The sequence below is a fragment of the Melanotaenia boesemani genome, chromosome 9, assembly GCF_017639745.1.
Source record: "Melanotaenia boesemani isolate fMelBoe1 chromosome 9, fMelBoe1.pri, whole genome shotgun sequence".
NCBI classification, from domain to species: domain Eukaryota; kingdom Metazoa; phylum Chordata; class Actinopteri; order Atheriniformes; family Melanotaeniidae; genus Melanotaenia; species Melanotaenia boesemani.
Window position 1 is genome coordinate 21,875,174 of NC_055690.1, and position 26,533 is coordinate 21,901,706.

Genomic DNA, 26,533 nt, shown 5'->3' on the forward strand with positions numbered 1-26,533 from the left:
AAGACAATGATGGTGCACTTCTACACCTCCATCACTGAGTCCATCCTCACCTCTTCCATCACCTTCTGGTGCGCTGCTGCCACTGCCAAGGAAAAGAGCAGGAAAGATTGTGGCTGACCCGTCCCACTCCAGTCACAAACTCTTCGAGATGCTCCCCTCTGGTAAGAGGCTCCGGTCCATCATGACCAAAACCTTACGCCCTGTCATGAAGGAGCCCCAAGAGGAAAACACTGGAGCAAAAGATGTTAAACAATAAGACCAAATAAAAGCAACAAGTATAAAATGTAAATAAAGAAGTTAATAAAAACAGTGTAATAGGGTAAAACAATACAATAAAAAAAGAGAGCCACATAAATAGATGGTACTTAAAATAAATAGGAAAGTACATAATTAAATCAGTAAAAAGAAAACAAAACATAAAGCTAAAAAGAAAGTCTTGAGCCTCCTTTTAAAAACATCAAGAGTCTCTGCAGCCCTGAGGTTCTCTGGTAGGCTGTTCCACAGCAATGCCACAGCAGCTGCATGCCATAACCAAAGCTTATGGTTGTCAAACAAAATATTAGAGTGTGTGATTTCTTTTTTTGTGGTGGTGACTTTTCCTTTTGGCCATGCAGTTTATTATGTTGCTGTTAAAAAAATAAAACAATCAGTGTTGCTGTTATAGATAATATGCAATTCACAGCTGAATAAGAATACGTTAAATGCAACCTCTCCTCAGCCTTCACTAAAGTCTATGTTAAATCTCAACTTTATTTTTGGCAAAAACACCAACTAAATCGGCCCAAAGGAAGAATACCAGACATGAGCTAAAATAGACATTAAGAAATGCAAATAGATTGAGGAAAACATTGCTCTCATCCAGAATACACTTTAGCTTCTCACACAGACTTGTCAGCTGGGATTTTTTGCCTAAATCAAACATGGAAAGACTAGTACCATGCATAACACAGCATTAGGTCAGTGTTCTCCTGATGTTTGGGTTTTAATTAATGATTTTCTTTAATCATAGAGTTGAGAGCAGCTCAAATATTTGCATAGTTTTGTGTTTTTTCTTTTCTTTTTTTTTTTTTTTTTGGACTTAGACAGTGGTTCTTTTTTCATGTAATAGATGAGTTTACTGAGGAAAACAGATGTTCTCATTTATTGTTTAAATCATCATTCCAGGGTGTAGGATGAGTGAATATTACAAGCAGATAAGAGTAACGTCTTGCTATGAATGATGTATCAAGGAACAGCAGCACAATGTGGTCTTGCTGGCTTTAGTGTTGCACTTCCTCAGGAAGGTTAAATTGCCTCAGGTAGGTCTTACACTTAATGCTAAACGAAAAGTGATTTCCCTCCACCATGAAAATGTTGAGTTAATTGGAAAAGCAGTGGTTGTGTGCTCTATGTAGGTATTTTAAGATGTGTTTGCTCACATATAATAGGTGGCATTACAAAGGAAATTTACAGCAGAAGCAGGAGATGGTTGTGGTACAAATGGAATTAATTCTTGCTTAGCTGGAATGTGAAGTTTGTCCGTAACTGTATGACTTTCCTTCATCATTCTAATGAAAATATGTTTTGCATTCATTCTGGAAAAAACCCTTTAACAGCTGACTTTGTTAACATGCCTAACCTAACTTCAAGCAAATAAACATGAGATAATATGAACATTAATAGTGGACGTCACCACTATGAAGGATACTGTGTGTCTTGGAAAGCAGAACCTATTAGTAAACATGCAACAGTCTGGTCTGTCAGGTCTGTGTCTGAGAGAGTAATGACTTTGGCTGCAGCTCTTGCCAGTAAAAAGGACCTGTCTTCAACCTTCTCTACTTAAAATCCCAAATATGTGTCTAAGGGCAGCTGACAGTCCTGTCAGCGATGAGGTGTTGACTAAGTAACAGCCAAGACACATTGAACAAAGATGAATCTGCAGGCCGGTGTTTGCAGAGTAATAAAGCTACAGTTCAAAATCATATTGACATAATTTCTCTGAAATATTAAATCAGTTAGCAGTCAGGGAATTAGTTTTAAATTGTTTAGTAAAAGAACAGAAAATGCTGTCAGATTAATTATTTTCCCTTCCAGTAATTGCTCTTCACCATCTTGTATTAGAAGGTATTTGACTAAAGCCTTTTCGTAAATATTCGAACAACAAACTTTTTTTCTTGTTTTTATTTTATTTTGCAGTAACTGTCTAAAGCACAGATAAGACAAAAGTTGAAACTAAAACTTTGAGCTTTGGATCTTGGGGAACATGATGTCAGATAATGTGAAAAGTGCAAAGCATCATGTGACTGTATGATATGATTCAGTGAGGGTTTTTATTAACACTAGTCAAAAATGCAGCTTACATCTGCTCACATGTGACTTTTGAGTGTAATGGGAAAATGTCACAGGGTATACATGAAATGACTGCAGATTGGTTACTCTTCAGCTCCAGCTCCAGTCGGCATTTGTGGGAACACAACACCCGGGAATACGTGCAAATTTCAAGTAAGCACAGCTCACTTTTTTCCTCAAAGAAACACATTTATTCACTCACTGTCGCACATGGAGGCTCTGAAACTGACAGCAACAACATAAAAAAAGGGAAAAGAAAGACATGATGGATTTTATGTCTTAACAAGACAGCTGGCAGCTCACTTTGAGAGCCACTGTGTGAGGCCAATTTCCACGGTGCAGACAAAAATAATAAATTAGCCTAATTATCTATGAAAGTTGTGTTTATCAGTCATGGTCTAACACAGCATTTCTTTATGCTGTCAAAGCATTCTGGCTTTGGGGGGGGGGGGGTATGAACTAATTATTTGTTCTGTGACGTTGGAAAAATACAGGAAATTTCTTAAAAGGTGGGGGGTATTTTTGCTGGAATGGTTGGGGTCCACCTGTTCCCTTTGACAGAAAGATTACAGTGAAACTTTAGAACGTTCTTTTGAGTCATCACCTTGGATTTCTATCCTAATGGACATGGTATCCCCTGGGGTTAAATTATCTTTATCCACAGAACACAGGGGGCCACAGCATAGTTAGAGAAACAATGATCATTACAATCACCAGATCTCAACCCAAGAAAACAAAAAAGGAGACAACTTTCAGCACTGCAATCACAAAAACACCAATAGAGAATGACAATTATTACTGAGGTTTATTTATGAAGCTGGTGACTGCAATGGCTTGTCTGAACACATGTCATTGGTTGCTCTGCTCTTTTTCCTCTACCTCAGTGTTTTCTGGTTCAGTTGCCTTCAAGAAACAGCTAAAAGTAATGTTTCTGCTTTTATTAAAACCCAATGAGCTGAAAATAGAGCCAAATAGAACAGGTAATTATTCCGCTATGTGATTTGCTCTTCCTCACTCTCTTTCTTGGCTATTACAGATAAGTATGCTGCATATCCATGCAAATGCTTGGCAGACAGCTCAATTCCTTCTGGATGGGTGGGGGTGTGTTAGGGGGGATCAGTGTGTGTATGCATGTGTGTGTATCTTTTCCCCTCTCTCTCTTTCCTTGTTGGCAGCAGCGTCTGTGCTGTTGGCAGGAGTGACCAGAATAAAAACAGCAACACCAGACACAGAGAGGGGAATAAAGCAAAGTGATCCATTGAACAAGAGCTGTTGCCCTCTCTTAATTACACCAAGTCCTGTAACTTTTATCTTTCTCTCTTTTTTCTTCACTGCTCTTTGAGACCATGGGGAAGTGGTAATTAGCTAGAAGAGAATAAAACCAGCTGATCGGGAGAGGGGTGGTGCATTGTGGAGCGAGATGGCTAACAGAAACATTCTCTTGCTCTGTGGACTCTTCCTTTTAGCACTGAGTCAACCCTCTCTTCAAGGAGGTAAGTGTGCTACAGGTGAACAGAACCATAATATTTACTGCATCAGTCACAAAGTTTGAACAGGTGTATTATTTTCTCTTTCTCTTTGTATGAAAATGAATATCTATGTAATTAAAAATGGTCTTTTGTTTATGTTAATCAACTGTGAGGTACAGAAGAACATTTTGTAAAAGCTACTAAAACTATATTTGTTCTGTTTTATTAATACAGTTGGAATTTACTTCCAATAACTTTAATAAAAGTAAAGCTTATAGTGCTAAATTTGATTGCTTTGTTGTTTTTTCATTTGCTTTAACCCCAGTAGTACCTTTAGTTTTTTCAATCGGATTGCCAAGTTTTTTAGATTTGGTAATTTGAATACCTACATCAACGTAAAAGATGACACCCCAAGATTAAATTAAAGTTGCTTTTTGCATCATTTTTGCATCACATATGTCCTTTGCTACAGGATTATTAGTGACACTGTACTGTTTAGTACCTCTCTGTATCATAACTTAATATTTGTTTAGATTATTATTGGGCTGTTCGGCAGTAGTAGAAAGAAACCTACATCTTAACGTGATAAAAACTTGCTTCCCACAGATCTGTTTTTCTTTTTTTTTTCTATGTATTTCATACCGTTGATTTGGCTCCTACATCCACACCTAAGCATGAGTATGTGTATATTCACTTGGCTGCAGATCTGATCCTAAAAAATGTCAGAAAGAAAAGGTTCCAGCTGGCCCTCCTCCTGCTCAGACAAACCACAGTTTAAATTCACCCCTGATGAACCCCTGGGTGGGTGAATTGTATTTTGGAGTCCTCCTGAAAGCTTAGGCTAGATTTTCTGTTTTAGCAAGATGCAGATATGAGGGACTAGTTTGGAGTGCAGTTTGAAATTTGGTTTATCTGTTTCCGATAGAAAGGGTGAGAGAGGTTCTGAGCATGCCTTTCCTCCCACTATCATTCAGCTAGTGAGTTTGCTTTTTCTTCTGTCTTTGTGTCTCTGTTGTCCCTTATCCCACTGTTCTTTACAAAAACAGTATGTCACATTTCTAAAAATAAGTGTTTGTGTATATACGTTCCTACACTAAGGTGGCATACTTGTCCTTTTTAATCCATTAATCCACCACTAGTCTTCTGTCTCAGGAGACATTTATCATTTGTTCTCTGCATCATCCATGTTTCAGTTAAAGCTCTGAGGTGCTGTTAAGCAAAATATACAGCCTTACTGTATTTTTTAATATTGAATTAGTAGTGCAGCCCTTGACCTTAAGTGTATGTTGATTCCATCTGTATCAAATAGTTCTTTGGGATTAAAATGATTTCATTTGTGTGTATAAGCTCACTAACCTAAAAAAAAAATCCTCTGAACCTGCTCCAGGGTTAATTATCTGTGAGTAACATGAACCTCATTAACACTCCACCCAACCATTTAAGGCTGCTGCCCAGAAAATGCCTCCTGTGCTGCAGAAATTTACCCTTTGAATTATGACGGAGTGCCAGACCTGTCTGAAAGCTTTCCATAGACAAGTATAAATGAGTTATGGTGTCATAGGAAACATCTGGCATGTACTTTGTTAATACATGCATCCCAGGCTTCCCTGTGATTATCTGCAAGTAGGATACAGTATGTTTGTTGGTTCTTCCTCTTGCAATGAACAAGGCCATCTTGCTTGACATTTCACAAACATGTCAGATGGAAAGGGTATGCTTTTCCCATCAAAATAATTTGTTTGATAGAGCTTATGCACATAAGCTTTCATTTTCTTGCTATATTAGGTAAACTCAAGCCCAAACCATTATTTTACATTGTAAATGACCAGAAAAGATCAATTGTCCCATCTTTCTGTTTTTAATCTTGACATAATCTTAACAATCTTGAGTAGGTGCATTATTTATGGGTTACTGTCTGTCATTAGTTTGCTGTAAAGCACAGGCATAGTTAATGGTATAATTCTAAATGGCAAAAGAAGGTTTTGTAATGTTTTCTGTAGTATAGTTGGAAGTCCATGTGAATCGTTTGGCATTGGGCAGATCAGCACTAATTTAATGCATAAATCAGTTAAAAAATTGCTTAGCATCAGTTGAAGTTGGAAGAAATAATTACAGATTGAATGGCAAGTATTGGCAGGCACAAAACACCAGAACTTTAGCATCAGTGGTATGTAGCTAAATTAGCAGCCTTGATACCCCAAGCAAGTGGAACTCTACTGGTAACATTCAGTGTGAACACCTGTTTGGCTCTAATCCCTGTTCTTGCAAGGTTAAGTGCCAACTGGGGTGAGCTGTGGCATTTACTGTATGCGTCCCAGCTCTCGCCAATTCTACTCTACAGTTAAAGAAACAGCACATTTGAGCTATTGTCTGAACAAGATACAGATGGGTTTTTTTGTTGTTTTTTAAGCTTCTTTATAGCTGGTTCCACTAACGCATTGTAATCTGTTGATGTTGTGTGGCTTGGTATAATTTGCAGTGAAGTGACTTCATTCTGCACTCATTTGGGTAGAAGCTGTTCATGTACAAGCACTGATTAAACAAGTTTTTTTTTCTTTTGTTTTGTTTTTTTGTTTGTTTTTTTAAGAATTTGATTGCTTGTATTCATGTCTTTTTCTGGCATGCAGTGTTTGGAGAAAGAGCACTTCCATCCACATTTTACAGTATTACATCAAAGCATGTTGTCTGGCTTGGAAGCCTCTCTGAATCAAAGCTACAACCCAGAAGCGATTACTAGCATGCTGTAAGAAGGTTTCCCTATCACATTTTTACTGAAAGTACTGTAAAGAATTTTTCGCGGATCAGACCAGAAGGTTTATAGATGGATGAGTTATTTTATTATTCAGAATTTAAAAAAATGACTGCATTGCAGATGTCTTGGACACAACTTCTAAGCATGTTAGAATACTTTTTTTATTGGTAGTCTGACCTTTGTAAACCCAATGGACAGTTTAATAAACTCAGTTCCTTTATAAATGGATAGCTGCCTTCCTAATGACTAAACACTGACAGGTTTCTCGCAAAGTTAGCATACAGATTTGTAAATAATGCTCGTTCACAGTTACTGTTAGAGTATATGCAAAGCCAATCCTCACTTTTGCTTGCAAGACTCATCAGTTGGTGGTTTGTTTAGTTCTTGCTCTTTAGTTTTGGATGAATATCAGTCTTTGCATTTTCCAGTCATATGTTTGGTCTGCAACTGACCCATGCCAAGTGCTCAACAAAGAAGCTCATTAATTCAGATGATTCATTCCAGCCACTATGCAAGCAGCCCTCACCAGGCTATCAGCTATCAGGAGCAGTTTCACCATGCCAGCAGTCTGAGCTGGCTCCTGTCAGGATCTTTTTTCCCCTCTTCACCCTCTGCTAGTAATGTAGTTAGGTTCACAAACAACCCAATAAAATTACCAGAATATTAGTTGTTTTTCTTTCTTTCTTTCTTTCTTTCTTTCTTTCTTTCTTTCTTTCTTTCTTTCTTTCTTTCTTTCTTTCTTTCTTTCTTTCTTTCTTTCTTTCTTTCTTAAGAAAACATGTTTTGATAGTAATAGTCCTTGTAGATATTGTCCAAAGTTGGTCCTGGAGGGTACTGTCCTGAAGGTTCTGGATGTTTCTTGCTGCAGCACACCCGAATCAGACTGATGGGTCAACATGCTTAGGCAGAACTTGACAAAAAGCTGGTCAAGAGAGCCATTTAATTTGGATCAGGTGTGTTAGATCAGGGAAACATTAAAAATATCTGGAGGTTCTGTGCATCATCGCAGAAGTGTATGTGCACCTAAGAGGTGTAAAGCAACATTTAACACAGTTTGTTTGGCAGAGCCCAGATCCTGTACAGAGATTATAATTCAATAATCTGAATCAAATACTAAAAAGATGGATAGAATTTTTTAATATTCTGAGAGGATTACACCATTTTACCAAAAACAGAATACAACTGTGGCTATAAGCCAGTGACATAGCAGACTGGGGTCCAAAATGCAAACTTTGTGTTTCAAAATGAAAAAAAAAAAAAACTCTGGTGCTGTATCATAAGACTTTGTGTCTTGTAACTACACAGAGAAGATAATTATATACATACAAGTATTCATATGCATACAATTTTCCTTTGTTTAAACACTAGACTCCTTAATAACATACTGTATGTGGCTCAGGCCATGCCTCAGGTGGGACTGTAGAATTTTCTGTTATTAAGAAAAGTGTCAGGATCTTTTCCCAGCATATTAGATAACACATTTATTGATTTAACCCATGCTGTCCACTAACACTGAACATTCCAGTCACTGTCCCACACGATTTAACAGAGACAGATTTTTGGTGTTGATCAGGAAATAAAGTCACTATTTCTTTGAGGTGTGTTGGAGAGCATTATAAGGTACGGGATGTGTATGACATTATAGGTACTGTAATGTATCATACCATTAATAATACTGTTAATAATGCTATACTGTAACAGCATTAGGTACTGCTGAAATACTGTTTCATCATTCTTTTAATCATTTCTCCTTTATTTAATCAGATTAAAACCCAAATTGAGATTAGAAATATATTTTTTAAGAGTGACCTGGCCAACAAAGGCAGCAAAACCACAACACCACAAGGTACCTTATAACAAACAGAGATCAACCATCAAAAACACAACAATCTTGAGATGCAAACATCCAGTAATATTTGTAACTGAGAAACCCATCTATACTAAATATTTCTGAAGTCATCCTAACTTAAACGGCACAGTTTAGTCCCATTCCTTTTCGTAACTTTTTGTCAATAATTTTGTTTTACGAAGATACAAAACTTACAAGCAAAAACTTTAGTTATATTAACAGTGACAGTGAACGCTGTCATTTGTTGTGTTTTTTTTTTTTAACCTTTCATTCCTTACTGTGTTATTTCTTCTGGATGGTTGATGGTTATCTTCATACTTGACTTATTTCATATCATATTGTCATATTCAAATCTTTGGCTACGGTTTTGAATTCTCATTTATCTTTTCTGCTTTAGGTTAGAGTCCCTGGGTCAAGGTAGAGCAGGAAGATGAAATCATGTGCAGAAAGGAATGAGATTATTTTTTTATTCTATTTTGTTGAAATATCCCTCTCATTTTTCTCCTCCATCCTCCAATGTGTTATGGAAACTATCACAAAGGCAAACTGACAGTACAGTTGTTGTCACGTGTCCATTAAGAGGAGATTCAAAGGTGCCAGGAATCCTAATGTTTGCTTCTTTGTAATGTTCCTGTTGCAGTATGACTGTATTCCAAGATGACCAAACTTTGACTTTTCGGAGACTGTGATCTTAGTGCATGAGTATAGCTAACCATTGGTAATCTGCTAATACATCTATGATTTCATGAAAAGTACTTCAAAAGAATACTTCAAAGTAGTTTCTCTAGGGGAAAATCATACACTGGAATCATGACTACTTGTGTAAGTCTGCTATAAAGAGAATGTCATCATCAAGCTCTTTGTGACGTTATGTGTAAGTAATTTTTAGGCGCTCACTTAAGGTCGTTTTGTGTCCATGAGCACCAAGCTAATTTCTCAGTCAAGTCCAAAAATCAATTATTAAAGAACCACCGCACAGGGTGGAGGTAATGTCATATTACTCACCATCTTGTTGCAAATGAGGTTAAAATGAGCTCTTTAAAGCCACAAAGCACAATTGTAAAATCTGCTGTTAACATGGGAGGTACTGTGGAAAAATTGGTCACTGGCTTCAGTTTGATTTAATAACTAAACTAAAGTTCTGACTTACACTTTCCTTACCTCCCTACTATCCAGTCATTATTTTTGGGTGCAATAATCCATATCCCCCATAAAACGAAGCACTGCAGCCAGTATAAATGTTCCACTTAGACTGTAATTTGTGATAAATCACAATGGTGTTTTCTGCAGGCTTTACTGCCAGTGTTAATGCTAAATTATCTTGCAAGCTGATAAACATGTCAATTCCTTACTTTCTGGGCTGACATTTAAAACATGAATTTATGCAAAACTAAACATACAAGGAGTTGGACCGATTTCCTCCCTTTGTTAGTTTGTGTCTGGTTAACTACGTCATTTTATAACTATTCAAAACAAGGGAATATGAGAAGCCAAAACACATGCATTCACATATGTATTGTATGAAAGGGATTTTCATGTAAGCCTCTGAGCTTTACACATTTTTTTACACATATTTTTTTAGTGTAAAGGCAAATTTGACACTTTTGGAGTTTGAATTCTACAAGTTTCTTTGAAATATTTAACAAATAAAGGGGAATTCTTCCACAAAATGCAGTAAGCTGAGAAAAATCATAGAATTTGTCTGCAAGCTTATGTTTCATGTTAACATTTATCTTGGCGGTAACTTGAGACTGTACTGCAACATCACACCCTTAACATAAAGGGGATTGCTAACATACAATTTGGAGGTTTGAATGAAATAGAAGCATTCACTTCCAAAAGTGTGTGAAGGGCTTTAATAACATCCCAACATAATTCAAATTTGTATTAAATCCTACTGCGGTTGTGGAGCTCATGGGCAGCAGCTCAGGCAACAGTTGGTAGGTTGTCATACATGTCTTAAGACCAGAGTAACATAAAGTTAAACAACAGTGACCATTAATAACTCATGAAAGACCTGACAGGACATTTTAGAAGCAAAAGAATCTCAACCCTGTGATCAACATGTATAATAATCACAGACAAAAAATTCCAATTTTCTTTTGGTGAACAAACCAGACTATATTTCTAACTTACTGACACCCATCCACTGTGAGTGTTAGAGCTGGAACAAATTCAAGTCCAAAGTGGAATGCAATAAATCAAAATCAGTGTCAGAATTCCTGTGAGTGCATGTACAAGTTCGCTCTATTAATGCACACGGAGCTCTCTATGGTAATTACATCAGCATATATTAATGAGTTTGACCTGTTCAATTTGCAGCATGTATTATCATTAACTGATAGCAAAAAGAAACACTACTTACAGAGTTAAAAACATAGTCTTCATAGCTCTTAGTTTTTCCTTCTGTAGCAGGCAGTGATTTATTGATACTTCCTTGACTTCCTCTGTCATTTTGTTTGTCTCTTAAGGCCAATAATGGTTTCTGCAGAGGCAAACACAGCTCAGTTCATCGTGCAAATAGGATACAGATCCATCTGTTATGTGAACAGTCTCTTATTGTTTCATATTTGAGTCATTGCTGCTCACAGTAAACAAAAAAATAGGACCCCTGTGAATGTCTCTGACAAGTTGGCTGAGAGTTTATTTTTTATTTTATTTGTTTTATGATCACAGTATCTTCACATTAACATAGACTGGACTGCAGCACCAAGCTAGAGATTATTATAGAGCTATGCCAAACTCAGTGTATTAGCCAGCAGCCTGAGTTTGTCATCTTCTGGTCCAGTGAACACATATTATTCAGGATTTTTGGAGAATTTGAAAGAATTTCTGGCCACAACTTTAATGCAGTCTCTGCATCTTTTCCCGGTTTTCATTATGAACAATTCACTCTCTGTGTGTTTGAAGTAATTAGAGTCCTTACTGTCACAATTTTTAGATTGCGTGCAAACTTCATGATCCTCATAATTTTGAGAATATAAAGACATTGATAACATGCTGATTCTTACAGTCATACAGCAAGCATCAATTGACCTTTGACATGTAAAATTCTGTGTTACAGAAAACAAATCCCAACATGAAGCTACACTGCAATCAGCAGTCAACACATATATTTCTGTCTTTATTCCCAGGGTTTGATATTTATCTGACTTAATCAATTCTCAGATATTCAAGGAAAGCTCTGCCTCATAGAATAAATTCTGCCTCATCTGATTCCCCTTGCTTGGTAAGTCAGCCTTTCCCTTCACACACATTCCAGCATATTCCCATGATCTGGCTGAGTTCTCAAGGAATGTAAGCACGTGATGATGACTTAAATTAGACAATTGTGATTAATTCTTCAGATTTATTGAGGTAGCCCAGGTTACTTGGCAGAAGTCAGTGTGTGCCTTACTTGGATGCTTGGTCTCAGTGAACCTGTTGCACTGTGTAAAAACACATTAACAGTAACAAACACGGGTACAGTGGAATGATGGGATTCAGAGCAAAAGGAAAAGTGGAGCAGACTCCCATTTCCATCTGCCAGCTAAAACAGGAAATCCTCCTTTTGATTACAAAATTAAGGAGCAAAATTTGGAACAATCAGTCTGCACCTTTGGTGTGGTGCCTGCACCTAAGATCTATACCATGGAGATATTGGTATGAGTGAACTGTCAAATGATCATAAACAAAAAACATATGCACACAGATGTTACTTTTGTTGTTTTAGTTTTGTGTTAATCAGTTACAGAACAATATTACTTACTTGTCATTTTTATTTAAGCCTGCAGGATTTTTAGCTTTCTTCAGCCAGTGTTACAAGGCCAAACCTCAAGAAATTTGATCAGCTCTACAACTGTCCAGCTCTGCGATCAAAACACATCTGCTGCTATAACTGTTCCCATTTACACTTCTGCTGGGATAAAGACAAATTCTTTAGCTTTCGGCATGATCATACTGACTGTAAAGCCCTCTTAGCTCACTACTTTTTACTGAAAAAAAACCAACATTTTGTCTCAATCACAAACAAGTGCTCTAACAATTAGATTTTGACGGGAATTTTAGAGAATTAAATAATGTTTGCCTTGCTATTTTCAAGCCAAATAAATCTGGACCATGTCAGCACATTAAAGCCAACAGCACAGGTTTGCAGGTCAACACAACAGCAGCCCTGCAGCAACTTCACCATTTAATTTAAATTCACAAAGATGTTGAGGTTTCTGTATGATAGAACATCTTTACATCCCATCCCACATGGCTCTTAGCTTGAGTTTCTCGATTTTGCAATTCCTCTGATTCCAACTGTACCTTTCCTTAACCACAGTGCTGCAATAAAAAGGATACTGATATTATTGTGGTACAGCTCCATTACATTTGTCACAGCTCATTACTGAGAAGGTTAAAGCCTTCTGAAATGCAGTGAAGCAGTATGCCAGCATGCTCAACAAACTGCACAGATTTTTCATTTTTGGCATTTTTTTTGTGTCATGATGCATGAGTATTTCTTCAGCTGGATGCGACCATAATGTCTTCTAATGCTCTCCCCTAATTGTCACATTAAATGGACAGAACTGAAAGCCCAGTGTTCACACCCTATTTTCTAATAAACACATGTACGCCTTTGACATGTGCTTTATATTAATTGCTTTCCCAACACATGTACGAGCCATTAAACATAATCATTGTGGTCTTGCAGCCCCGTTCTCTCATTTGCATTCTGTGTTTTTGATATGAACCAGGTTTTTTTTCCCCCCCTTCAAAAAATACAACTTTGTAATTTGGGCTTTAGCTCACCAGTCCCATTAGAGTTAGCTGTTAGTTGTCCCAGAACAACTGCGGCCATTCTTTTTATACCTTTTTTAAGATATCTGTTGTTATTCCTTACACACATGAGGCAATCATGTCTGGGTTCCAGAACGACCATCTCAGGACTTACTTTGAGTTGCAGCCAGAAATCAGGCAGAAAAAAGGCTGGAAGATGTGGCTTGGGGTTGAGGGCGTCCACAGTGTTGCAGCAGTCTTATGAAAGAAAGTTTCCAAGTTCAGTAGTTTAGAATGAAAACAACGCAAATTTGCTCCTCATCAACCCTAGAAAGTTTTTCAACTTTTTAAAAAAAGGTTTTTACTTTTAGCAGATGTGTTCATGTTTCATCATGCTCTCCATCACAGCTAGGAGGTGGGCCAGATGTGAACGTCAAGGACAGAACTTAGAATCTGTTTGAGTCAAAATTACAACCAATGCAGTGTAAAACAAACAAACAAACCAAAAACTATTGATAACTATTTATTGCAAAGCATAATTCCTTGCTGTCATAAAACTTTTTGGTAAAAGAGACTGGCCTTTTTCTGACGTGTGTTACAGGTGTGTATGTACCACCTGGTGCTGGATTTGGGGCTGGAGCTGGAACTGGATTCTTTCCAGGTAACATCCACATGACAAACTAACAAAACGACTCAGAAAACATTCACACCAGACAAATCTTTTTGTTCTTAGCAGAACTGTATAATAAGTACATTATATTGTAAATTATATTATAAAACTGTGAACAATAAAACAAGAGACAAGGTAAAAAAAATAATAATAAATTGTGAAAACAAAACTGAACCACAATGTGAGCTAAACTCATCCCATGTGTAAAACAAAACACAAGAATGTGAAGGATGTTTTCAAGTATAAAAATTTTAAGACGATATTTTGCGAGCTGTTACAGCTGGATGATGTTAGTTAATCAAATGCTTGAAGGTTGCTTATAGACAGTTTAGACACATGTATTTGCTCTTACATAGCACCCTGAATGTAAAGCTGTAATTGTATATGTTTGCAGTATGGTAACAGTTTAGATTTAAGCATGTTTTGAACCATATAAATGTTTCCATGGACCACTGCCCCACTATAATATAAAAACTTACAAGTGTACATGTATAAAATGGCACAAGATGCAACAACACTCTCTCCAAATGTCCTGCGAGAAAATAAAATGAATGTCAGCTGCTGTGATGATAAATTACTGAGCCAGAAACTGTCTATTATATTACTTTATGAGGGCATACCATAAATCAACAATTTGTATGACTTTTGTTATACCAGGGTCTGCTGGAGGAGGTCCTGCAGGCTATAAACCAGCTAAACCTGCAGGTGAGTGGAAAAGACTTAATATCTTTCCACTAATATGAAACCTTTTCTTAAAGAGTTGCTTCTGGGTTTTTATTAATTTGTTCAGGCACAGCACTATCAGTCATTTTGATATTTTCTGTGTTTCTATGAAGAATTGTCTTTGATATTGTTCTATATTTTAGAACAGCTCTTTTGCAATATCATGACCTGATAGAGCATTCTTATATAAAGTTGTTCTCAGTTTAATTTTTTGCAGCTTCACCTATGAAATCTCTGCTTTTACTCCTGTGAATTTAGGTGTCTACATAGTTAGATGAAAGCAGTGTTGATGTCTCAAACTATTCATCGACCAAATGGTCATTTGCTCCATTTGGCGTGATGCAGAGCCAGAGATATTTTGTCTGGTATTTGTCACTTCACACATCTGCAGTTAGAAGCACTCAGCTCTGCAGTACAGAACACTTTAGCAGTAGGTCAGCAAGTGTGTGCAGACTCTTGGCACAGCTTCAGCTTCCATTTGCTGAACAACTTTTACCTTGTGCTCCTTTTTATGGCTTAGACTTCAAAATCCATAACTGCAGGAAGAGTGTTATTTTGGCAAGTGGCATTTTCACCAGTTTAGTGCTACATGCATATTTATTTAGGACACATTTCACTGGTAGTACTCAGTTTTTGTCAGAGTAACACAAAACTCATGGTAAGACTTATTGATCTCAAATATTGACTTATTCAATGCTAGGGATGCTGTTGTAGCAATAAACAATGTTTTCAGAGCTAACCACTGTTGTCAAGCCAGTTTATCGGCGGGCATTAGAAGGTTTGTGCTTTGGAAATTTGAGACTAATTACAGTTTTTGTTTTTTTGTTTTTTTGTACTCAATTGGCCAATGATAGTGATTGATGTGATCTTGCCAGGAAAATATAAATATTCATAATGAGTACATGACATGACAGGAGCATTGCAGGGTTTTTCTTTGGTTTGTGGAGGTCTTAAGCACTGTGTCTGAAGAAGATTAATTAGTCTTTTTAGGCTCTTCATTGGTGACAGATGATTATTCTCCCTGCTCATCTGGAATCTATTTTCTCTCAGACATGTAAATGGAACCTTCACATTCTCATGCAGAAAATATTGGGCTGTTTCACCACTTTTAATGCTGATTAACTAATCATTCACTAACTTAAAATTTGAAACTAGAACAAGATTTACAGGACAGCACCCTCTAGTTTTGTATGGGTCAGTATGATACAATTTCTCTCCACACTAGTGGAAAGCTCATTATGTAACTGTTTAAGGTGTTTAGCCAAAGTTTTATAATGATATGGAAAACCCAGTTAGCATTTCTGATAGTCACGATAGCTTTAATTCCACTCATGTATGTCTCTGTATGATACTGACAGTAGGTGGTTATGGACCTGGAGGACAAGGTGTGGGCCCAGGTGGTTTTGTTCCAGGAGGTGTTGGACCTGGTGGCCTTGGCGTTGGAGGCCTGCCAGCAGGTATGAAGATAGAAAAAAAACAGTATTGCATAAACTTGGTTTAGCAATGTAATTCGATTTACAGATGTCATGGGAAGCTGTTGTCAGTACCTATATTTAGACTTAACACCTCAGAAACAGGCAGGAATCCTTTCAAAGTAATATTTCATCATATGATCACACAGTCCTCACACACTTTGCTCATTTTCACCCAACAGGGCAAGGTGGAAAGGCCCCTAAACCAGGTAAGATGTATTGTATTTCATGAAAAATCATATTACAAATTAATACAAACAAATTTATATCACATACACACACACACACATACACACACACACACATATATATATATATATATATATATATATATATATACATATATACACACACACAAATGTATATTACGTATTATATTATATTATATTATATTATATTATATTATATTATATTATATTATATTATATTATATTATATTATATTACAAAAAATTAAAAAATGTATTTTAAATGCTATTATTGTGATATTTAAATTTTTTCAAGCATTTAAAAATCACAATAATAGCTGTGAAGGCCCTAACAGGCTGCAACATGGAAACTCCTCTGCATTGCATATTATGTCAGTGCTTTGATGGGAGGAAACATGGTGTATTGTTACTGGATGGAAAAATTAGACTAATGTATAGACTTCACTGCATTCACACATCATTAGAGTAGGCAGACCTGCACAGATGCAGGGCAGTATACAGTGGGCTTTCAAATGGCTGTCACCAGGTTTTTCTTATCACCCATGTGTGTCTGTCAGAGTTGGTTTACACTGGCCTTGCAGCTGTTTGGGGCGTCTTGACTGTGAGGGGCCAATCGCAGATTCTACCACTTCTTCACCTCTGCTGTATTAAGAGTCTCAAGGAGTGATGATTGGCAGAGCCCAAACAATCATCAACACCTGCCAAACAATGGTGCCAGAGAACTGATGAATGTTATTGTAATGTTAGAGTATTACAATATATGGAAACCTCCGTGTTGAAACTTACCACGGCCCTTCTCTCTGATACTGTATTGTAAATATTTTCCTTTGCTGTATCCTAGAATGAGCCCCATTGGTGCTCGAGCAATGTTTAGCTATCGTTTAATTCCCCTAAGCACTGCTGATATAATCTCAGCCTACCTGTCTGTGTTTAGAAAGATAAGGAACCAAGCAATCATCTTGTAGTCCTGATAACACATGGAGCAGGTTACAGAAGGGTCCCCTTGGACTGCCACACCCCCACCCTCTGACAAGATTTGCCAAAGGGCCATTTTGTGAGAATGACCTAATATCCAGTATAAGAAGGAAGTTGATTTTGGCTTGAAATAGCAGAGCATTCCTTGAGAAATATTCCTTGTTTTTATTTAAGTTCTCTCTCTCTCTCCCAGGTGTACCTGGTAGAAACTAAGCTGGGGAGAAAAAGGGAAGCAAACAATGTTAAAAAGCACCTATCTTTTTTTAATAAGTGCATTTTGGCTCTCTGTGTTGCCATTCATAATTTGCAGTATTCTCTATTGTAAAGAGAAAAATGCAAAGTGAATTGCTTGGAGTCAACTAAGGCCTTACTTTAGATGTTTTTATGAAAGACAAGACTTGAATTCACAAAGGAGTTGTAATATTTTCCACCTCACAGCAGCTCAGTAATCTCTGAATGTGGGTTTCCATCAGTGGCAATTTCCATTCCATTAGAATATAGCCAGAATCAATCCCTAACTTTTTATCTTACAAGCAATAAGTTTCCATTAATATACAAATGTGCAGCTCACCTGTAGGCAAATCTCACACTGTTTTAGGCTGAATTCATCCCATCAGTGTTTGGCTTGTGCTGCAAAGAAAATGCCAGATGAAATTAAATACTACAGGTACATGGAAAATCATGACACAAATGATGCAAACACTGGTGAAATACTTATGGATGAATACTTTTATACGCATATAAAAACTCTTGCCAGTCATGTGTAAGTCATGCAGTGACATTACATTCCACATATGCACCTTTCCTGGCTGCAGTGGAGATCAGCAGCTGGTTGTGTTAGTAGCGTGACTACAGTGGATTGCAACCTAGCTCAGGCAAGACCTTGTAGATGTGACACTAATTGTGAAACCTGTCAGCATTCAGTTTTGACAATACACTGAAAGCTGGAAAAAGGAACTTTGCTCTTATAAACAGCTGTTGGACATCGTCTCATTTCCTGTGTTGCCTTAAGCAAAGGAGGATTCAGTGTTCAAGCCGTGATTGCCAAAACTTGGCTGTTATTGGCTAGCCTCCTGTCACTTTCAGGCAGCTTAAAGGCAGCTAACATGAAACATGATGTTTACTATTTTTTTCTGTCCTATGATGAGAACGGATGTGTCTGGATGGGAGACGGGAGGTGTTGGTCTAGGTGTCTAATCATGTCTGTCTTCTTTCAAAATAATGTAAAACTAGAAATTATAGGAAATATCTGCCTGGCCTTTTTAACACTGTCTGAAACTGACAATAACAATGCTACACAGCACTATATCAGTTTAAGGCCTATGAAAATTTATATGGGAAGTCAGAATCTATAAGCATTTAATTTAGTCTCCTTCCTAATATTTTGTCCAGGTAATGGTGGGTCCTCAGTACTACATGGTAGAGAATTCTCTCATTTCTCTTTTAACAGTGATTTGCAGTCGGCTTTTTATTGATGTCAAGGCTCCTAAAACTTTTGGTAGTTATGTCTGAGAAATGATTAAAGGAAAAGAACTAAAAGGCTGCCAGGCAGTAAGTTATTCAGGGTTTCTAAAAAGTTAGCACCAGCAGCCAGGTGTTGTTTGTCATGTGTTAGTTTAGTTTTTTTTTTTTTTTTTTTTTTTGTGAGTGCTCCAAAATGGAAGAAATTGTCAGAAACACACAGGATCTCTGTTGTTTTGTGTGACCGCTTACGACACTGTTTCTCTGAGCTACTTCTGCCAATTATCAACCAAGCAGAAAGAAAGACATCCATAATGTGAGCCTGGTATTTTCAAGATTACTGTTGATCTTAATGATATTGCACAAATATAATTATCTGTAACTCAGCACCACAGCTCCTCCTCCAGAATGACTTAATGAAAGTAAGATTTATTGTTAGGCATTGCATTAATGTTCTCCTCAGACTAATTTCATTTAAACTGGTGTACCAAATCAACTGACGTAGTTGTAGTCCTCTTATTTTTCCTCAGCTTTACTTTGGTTTTTCATTGTCACTGAAAAACCATAAAAATACAAAAAGAAAAAGATTCCAGCAATTGGGTGCAAGATAAAATGGTTGTTAAAAAAATTTGAAATGCATGTAAATTTTGATGGAGTGTTTGGCCAATGCTAACAAAATGTTTTGCCTAGTTGTCTTTAACAGACTTTTGAGATCTCAAATAGTCATACTGATGTGACCGACAATGTTTACACAAAAGAGAAAAGTTGAAAGTATTCATTTCAATGCTCTTTTTTTAAAAAAAGAAAAAAATACTCATCAAGGAAACTGTTATCTTTAAAACTTCAAATCCTGCTTCATTTGGGCCAGTCAGTACACATCATACTTGTGGTTTCGTTGGTCTCACATTACTGTTACTATTTGAAGCAACAAGTGACCTTGTCAGCTTCATAACAACACAAATGGTAAAATGGCAGAGAATCCGAAATATACGAAAGACATCACATGGCAACACGAGACATAGGGTGAGAAAAGAACAAGGAAATGTCTAACAATGGCCTTGACATGCCAAATGTCATGACAAATCCTATACAGCTCTCATCATTACACAGAATCACTTGCACATTCATTCGTGCAAGACATACTTAGAGAGTCTGCTGAATAAAAGGAGACTGATTGAGGCGAGGATGAGGATGTGTTGCCAAAAGAAGATGAGCTCGGAGGAGGTTTAGTCTCCTGAAACACATATGCTTCTCATTACTCCAGCTCAGACCTGTCCTATGAGCTGCCAAAAACTGGAAGCATCTGTATGTGGATGTGCTTGACCGTATATAAATATGTTTGTGACTTTCAGATCTATACAATTACAAGTGAAAATTCATCTCTGCACACACAAATGTAAATAGTTAAAATAGTTCCTGATAATGCTTTGGTTTTTTGATCAACTCAGACTGTGAAAGACTGCACTTTTTTACACATCTTTCTTCCCACTTACTCTCCTTAATTTGTCCCACACTGACTCTCCATTTGAAGCTTTTGTGGTTTTGGAAGCAAAACTGTCTTCAAGAAAACTTTGTTGTATCAGAGCCATACCGCCCCCACTCTGGACTCAGCCCACCCAAAATCTCCACAAGCACCACAGCTTGTTTGTTCACATTGGAAGTTCCTTTAGTTTCCTAAACAATTTTTCTTTGATGATGTCACCAATTTGGTAATCACAGTCTTCAATAATCTCACTAATTCGTCTCAGGAAATTGATACCAGAGTAAAGTAAGATAAGACAGGGTCTTAATTAGTATTTATTAGCATCTAATCAGTCACACATACCACACATTACACTTTCAAAGTGGTATTTTCTCCCTCATTGAACTAGTGCTTAAACTTTGAATCGCTGATAACTCCCAGCCTTTCACCAGCCTGCTTTTTCTCATGACTGCTTAGTTGTTTTTTGTTTTTTTTTCTTTCTGTCCCTTTTTTCAGGCTTTTTGTAGAACAATCTCTTAGTATACACTCACAACCTCTCCCCTTCTTTCTTTCCCAGCAGGTCTGGAGCATGGACCACTGTTTCTATCCATCTGGCAGCACAGCTTCAGTCTTGTTTATGCAATGATAGAGATAATTTTTGCTGTAATTTCCCTAAAAGCCCATGAAGACAGATCAAGAATCAAATAACTTTGTTTTAGTGAAACACAAAGTCTGTTTGGTTTAAGGGGTGTCTTATAGATCCATAATGCCAGTGTTGTAGTCTGAGTTTTACAATCTTGGAGGCTTTTTTAGAATTAAATATTTATTTACAAGCAACAATATGAGTTTAGTGATTTAATTATGGGGTGTCATGATGATCTGCCAGGTGGAATAGATTCAGGATGGGGAGGTACATCTCAGGATGCCAGCCACCCTGGCTTTATAGGACTCTTCCAGAGGTTACATGAAAAAGAAGTCTAACATGAGAGGGGCAAACGGATTAAAGACATAAAGAGTAATCAGAGAGGTTGAGATCCTTTTAGAGGATGAGGAGGAAAAGAGCAGAAAGACGAATAATAAGGCGGACAGAGGAAGGGTGGATGACTGAATGAAGGAGGAAAGGCCGATGATGGATGAGCACAGTAAGGGTAGAGAGAACAAAACTGAGTTGAGGGAGAGAACAGAGAATGCGAAGGCTCGCCAGGTGATTTAAGGTGTTGTTGAGGCACAACCCTGTTCCTAAACCCAAGTCAAGCATATAATGGCCATTTGGTGAGTAAATGATCAAAGATCATACATTTTTTTACACGGCCAGCTTTGTTAGAAACCATGCTGATAACTGATTTTGACAAAAGTAAATCTGAACTCAGTTGCTGGGCAGGGCTAGAACTTTCAATAACACCCTGAAAGATACATTTCTAATTTTCCTTTAATTATTTCTTGCATTAATTTCCTTTTTAAATGTTTTCCTGAGTAAAATTAGTTTTCATTCATGATGCATGTGGATCACAAAAATGATCCCACCTTATTGAAGCAATCTTTCTTGGATTTCTCAATATTTATCAGGCTCAGGGCTGAGCTAAATGACCTGAAAAGATTAATAGTTTTTAAATTACACCAGTGTTTGCCATTCAGGCTTCATGCTGATGCGTTAGTTTGTGCAGCAACCGCTCTGCGTACTTATGTGCAGTTCAGTAAATTGTGTTTCCAGTGTCCATGACACAATTTCTCTTTCTCGCTTGTTTTCCTTTGCAGTGTCCCATATGTTTTTCATAGTGAAATTCCTCACATGGCTGCACAGTGATCACAGCCTTTATAATGACAGAACTTGGAAAATGCTTTTGAATCTGGCTCAAGTAACCTAATGTCAATGTTTCTATTTGCATATTTTGAGGGGAGCAGGCCTATCAAGCACTTGTCTCTTCTCTCAACCCTGAGTCGTCAGAAAAGTATTCAGTGCAATGGCAGTCAGATGCATATGTGGACCATCTGGGAGATAAAACATGCTTGGCCAACTTTACATACCACGGCTACAGGCTGCATTTGTTGACTGTTTCTCTCATCCCTTGCAGAATTTGCACATTTGAACCTCCCTGCACAAGGAACAAACTAATCAGAAACGATCACTTGTTCAAACTGTTATTCTTATATGTTCTCAGTGTACTGCTGTGTACTCGCATGTTTTTTAGTGAGTTTACAGTATATGTTGCGAGGGTGTGTGCCAAGCTAAAGGAGTAGATGATATGAACGCCAGGTAAAGGATACTGTGCAGACATACTCAAGGGATTAGTGTTGGCAAAGCAACTGTGACATTCCTTCAGATGTGGAAAAAACAGTAGGTGAGACTCTCATCTTTCACAGAAACAAGCAAAAAGGAGAAGTGTTAGCTCAACTTGAAAGTCTATAATGTTATGCTTTTGCAATGCTTGTAGCACAAACAATGACATCACTGACTGTGTATATGGTGTAACCCATGGTACAAATGAACACAGTGTGAAGAAGGAAACAGTAATGATGGTATTTGCCCAGATGTGTTTGGATAATATTTGTGTTTGTGGAGGTGAAAACTCAAAGACTGATGCTGGTGAGGTCAGGCTGCCACAGACATCAGAGGGCATGGCAGTCTGGTTTGGCATGATGGAAGTGCTTGTAATCCACAATGGTGACTTTTACATTACAATTAATTTGGAGCCATTTAACTGCTCAGTACCTCAAAGATGATGTATGTGTTCCTTCAAGCCCCATAATGAAACAAAGCACTCCCTTTAAAGTGAGCTAACAGCACTTTTATTACTTTGATTTTGACCTGAATAGAGGACAGGATTGTCACTGTGGGAGCTCTGATAGTTTTCCACTTGGGATCATCTGGTGAAAAGGGTGGCTCAGACTTTGGGACTTCTCATTGATCGTGTCAATGACTACATGGAAAGAAAAAGCAAAAACAATAAAAGGTTTGCCGCTAAAGTCAGACTGGCTCACACCAGCCAGCAAGTAAGGAGTGTGTGTGCAGTGGTGTTTACTGTATGGATACTTAATTAGTCCAGCATGTGACCGGTCCAGCTTCTCACAGCTCGATGCCCGTGACTGACAGCACACCCGATGTTGAAATCTTGACAAGGAGCAGAGGAGGTCACAGGAAAGGGAGAGGGAAAGGAAACAAGGAGAACTTCGCTGTGTCCACTTGTCTCACGCAATCTGGATTCACTACATCACCTCACATCATCACGCTTTCGTCTGTCTTGTCCTACGTCACCTTGTAAAAATGTAATCTGCTCACCAACTTGGAAGTGAATGAGTGTGATAATTTGATATTGATGATAGTCTGATGTCAAGACAGCGAAGGTCATGATAATGGGCTTAGCTTTCAAAGTGAAAGCTTTTATGGAACCGCAGCTGAAGAACAGAACTTGCTTGTCAGTCACAGTGAAATGTTGATTCTCTCTGGACCTCCAGAAGGCCACTGAATATCAGTTTCATCTTCTTGAAAGTTTTACATCTCATTACAAAAAATTGCTGTATTTGAACTGCCAGAGCACGCATCTGTGCTTCTTGCAAGTACTTTTTGTATGTTTGAGGTTTCCATCGAAAGCACAATGTTGAGTTTTACAGAAGAATGCCAGTTTATTGTTCTTCTGTCACCCTTCTGCCACTATGCATACCATCTCTGGTTTCCAGCTCAGATAACAGAATTAAAGAAATATGTGAGTTGCATTCCTCTCCTCTGGCTTCTCAGTAAAAAAAAAAAAAAAAAAACAGAACTGTTTCTGCTTAATGGCCTGATTAAATATAGGATTAAGTAGATAAAACAATGAAAAACAAGTCCCAAAAATTTCCTGGACATTCCAGCATTCCAGTTATGAAGCCTACTTTCCTCACCTCTGCTGTCAGTAACAGTGGACTTTTGCCATGAAATTCTTTGCTCTCCTAAATAAAACCCTTCAACAGGCAGCTGGTTCACAAAGTAGAGAGAAGGGGAGGAAAACAGGAGATGGAAAGGAGTGAGCAAATACTTCTCTCACTTCTCACGTTTGGCTTCCTCTGGTTGCTGCTATTAACACCTCATGTCTAGTCAGCATAACCCCCCAGCCATAGAGGAAAGAGTGAGGGGAGACGGGAAAAGGATGGCCAACCAGGGAGAACAGCAGTAAGAGAAAGAGACCAAGAACTGAGGACATTGTTTTGATTAATGGTTCTTGTATTACTCTGGTCCTGAAACAGAGAATTACCTTACCTAACCCCAATGGAGAATGAGCAAGAAGTTTCAGTGCACAGATTGAAACCAGATATTTCTGTGTTCACACTGGCTCACATCCATCACTTGTACTGGACCGGGGTTTGAGAACATGACTTGTGACTGAAAGAACTAGCCATACTGTCTGGGCTTTTCTGTTCCAGAAGTTTAGTGATGAGCACAGTATGGTACACCAGGAGGCAGGGAATGTGGCTGCCATATCCATTTGCACAAAAAGAAAAAAAACTCCCTCTTTGTAAGAAGAGATTTGTACTTTTTTGTACTCTTTGCTGAGATCAGCCTTAAACAAGCCACCAAGAATGAATCACCGCTGTTAGGAAATGCTCCCTTGTAACCCTGTTTCCAAAAAGCTGGAAGGCAGGGTGAAATTCAAACAAACGGCTTGAAATTATTTTAAAATTATTGAAACTATATATATATATATTTCCCCAAAACAGTACAATGACAACATATCAAATGCTGAGTCTGACTAATTTTATTTATTTATTTGTTTTTATTTGATACCAGGAGAAGATTTTAGAGGCGTAGTTGTATTACTTCTTTTTAATACTGTATGCTTTAACACTGTAAAACCAATTGCTGTAGTTTTGAATGTGAAATCTTTACATCTGCATCATCCAAACTTCAGCTCAACAACCTGCTGGTGCACTTGCACTGCATAACTGTGAAACGTAGCAGTCTGTTTTAGATGAAAAGTGGGGAGTAAATCACTTTCCTGTCACTCTTTCTCTTTTCCTTTTTTGAATGAATTGCGGCACTGCATCATTTACCTTCCACTTTCCTTGGCTGCTATTCCTTTCTCCTGTGTAGTATTAGGTTTCCATCCCCTCCATCTTCTGTGGAGTGGATTGATCTTTTTGTAGGGTTCCTTTGACCATAGTCCAACGGTATATGGTTTTTTTTAAGTGGGCTCTAGGACTTTCTAATATGGCTTGTGGGTCACCATGAAAATTAGAAATGACATCACTGCAGAGAAATCCTTCAGCTTGTCAGCAATCAACTATGTACTGGAAGCAGCCCCAAAGAAAACTGATGATTTGATATCAGGGCCTGAGTGCAGATTTCCATATGTGTGGTTTATGAAAACAAACAAAATTGGTGTCAAGTTCTAGTAATGTGTGAGCTTACAGGCAGGTTTTTCTTTTCTTTTCTTTTCTTTTCTTTTCTTTTCTTTTCTTTTCTTTTTTAGTCTAAGTTGACATCCTGTAATAATAGCATTTGAACAAAAGCTTTCTTGTTAGAACTGAGAAGACGGTATAGATTTTGACAAAAAAAAAAACTCTACCCCATCTCCTAAATATACAACCAGTGGATGGATGCCAAACCAACAATTGTCCAGATTTTGTTAATATGCTCTCATTCTTTGACCCTGAAATATTCTACCACCAGTCTAGCAGTTTTTAGGCTTGAGAGTGTTCTATTTTCCTAGTGTTTATTGTTGCCTGAACTACAGAAAATAAAGCATTTCCCCCCCCTTTTTTTTTGAGTGTTCCTGCCCAAGACCTGCTCTAATGGTTCCCCACACACATATGCACACCCACACACCTTTGCAGACTGACTTCTGGGTGTCTGCTTCTTGTCTCCTGTTCTCAGATTTGAGAGTTGAACTCAACGTGGCAGGTGCTGGTTGACCTCTGTGCATGCCTGCCAGAACCAGGTCATAAGCACATGCGTGCACAGGTGGGCCAGATGATGGATGAATGATCTAAAAGTCTCCACAAATCCTACATGTCTTGACTCTGCTGCAAATTTCCAATACTCAAACTGACAAACACATACACCTCTGACTGGCCAACAAGACATTCTGTTATCTAGACGGCAAACCAGCAGATGAAGTCATTTTAAGTGTCAGCCCTCAATAACTCTCTTGTAGCAGCTCCAGAACAATTTGAAGGGATGTTGTGCTCACAGCGGAAAAAAAAATTCCTTCAGTCTTCTTTATATTACAATTGATTACACTTATTATCTCAATGTGCGTCTGAAGATAGTTGAGGAATAGAGAGGACATTGAAGGTTTTAATGAGATGGATGATTGCCAGAATATTTAGCTTATGTCTGGGTTTTTATTGCATGCACTGTGTGTTGCCAAGGCTTCGGTGAGAACAGTGCCCACATTTGTTTTGACTAGACCATGAAACTCCACACTTGATCTTTCTCCACATCCCTCCC

The 26,533-nt window shown here is 37.8% G+C and overlaps 1 protein-coding gene across 1 annotated transcript in view; it reads left to right on the plus strand.

Annotated features, from left to right (window-relative positions):
* The first annotated feature begins 3,569 nt into the window (after window positions 1–3,569).
* elna (elastin a) overlaps window positions 3,570–26,533 on the plus strand; it is a 43,099-nt gene continuing 20,135 nt past the window's right edge. The window contains exons 1-5 of the mRNA XM_041994676.1: window positions 3,570–3,821; window positions 13,743–13,802; window positions 14,469–14,516; window positions 15,893–15,991; window positions 16,189–16,215. Coding sequence (XP_041850610.1) covers window positions 3,749–3,821; window positions 13,743–13,802; window positions 14,469–14,516; window positions 15,893–15,991; window positions 16,189–16,215 — 307 coding nt within the window. The 5' untranslated portion in view covers window positions 3,570–3,748. The remainder of the gene's footprint in view (window positions 3,822–13,742; window positions 13,803–14,468; window positions 14,517–15,892; window positions 15,992–16,188; window positions 16,216–26,533) is intronic.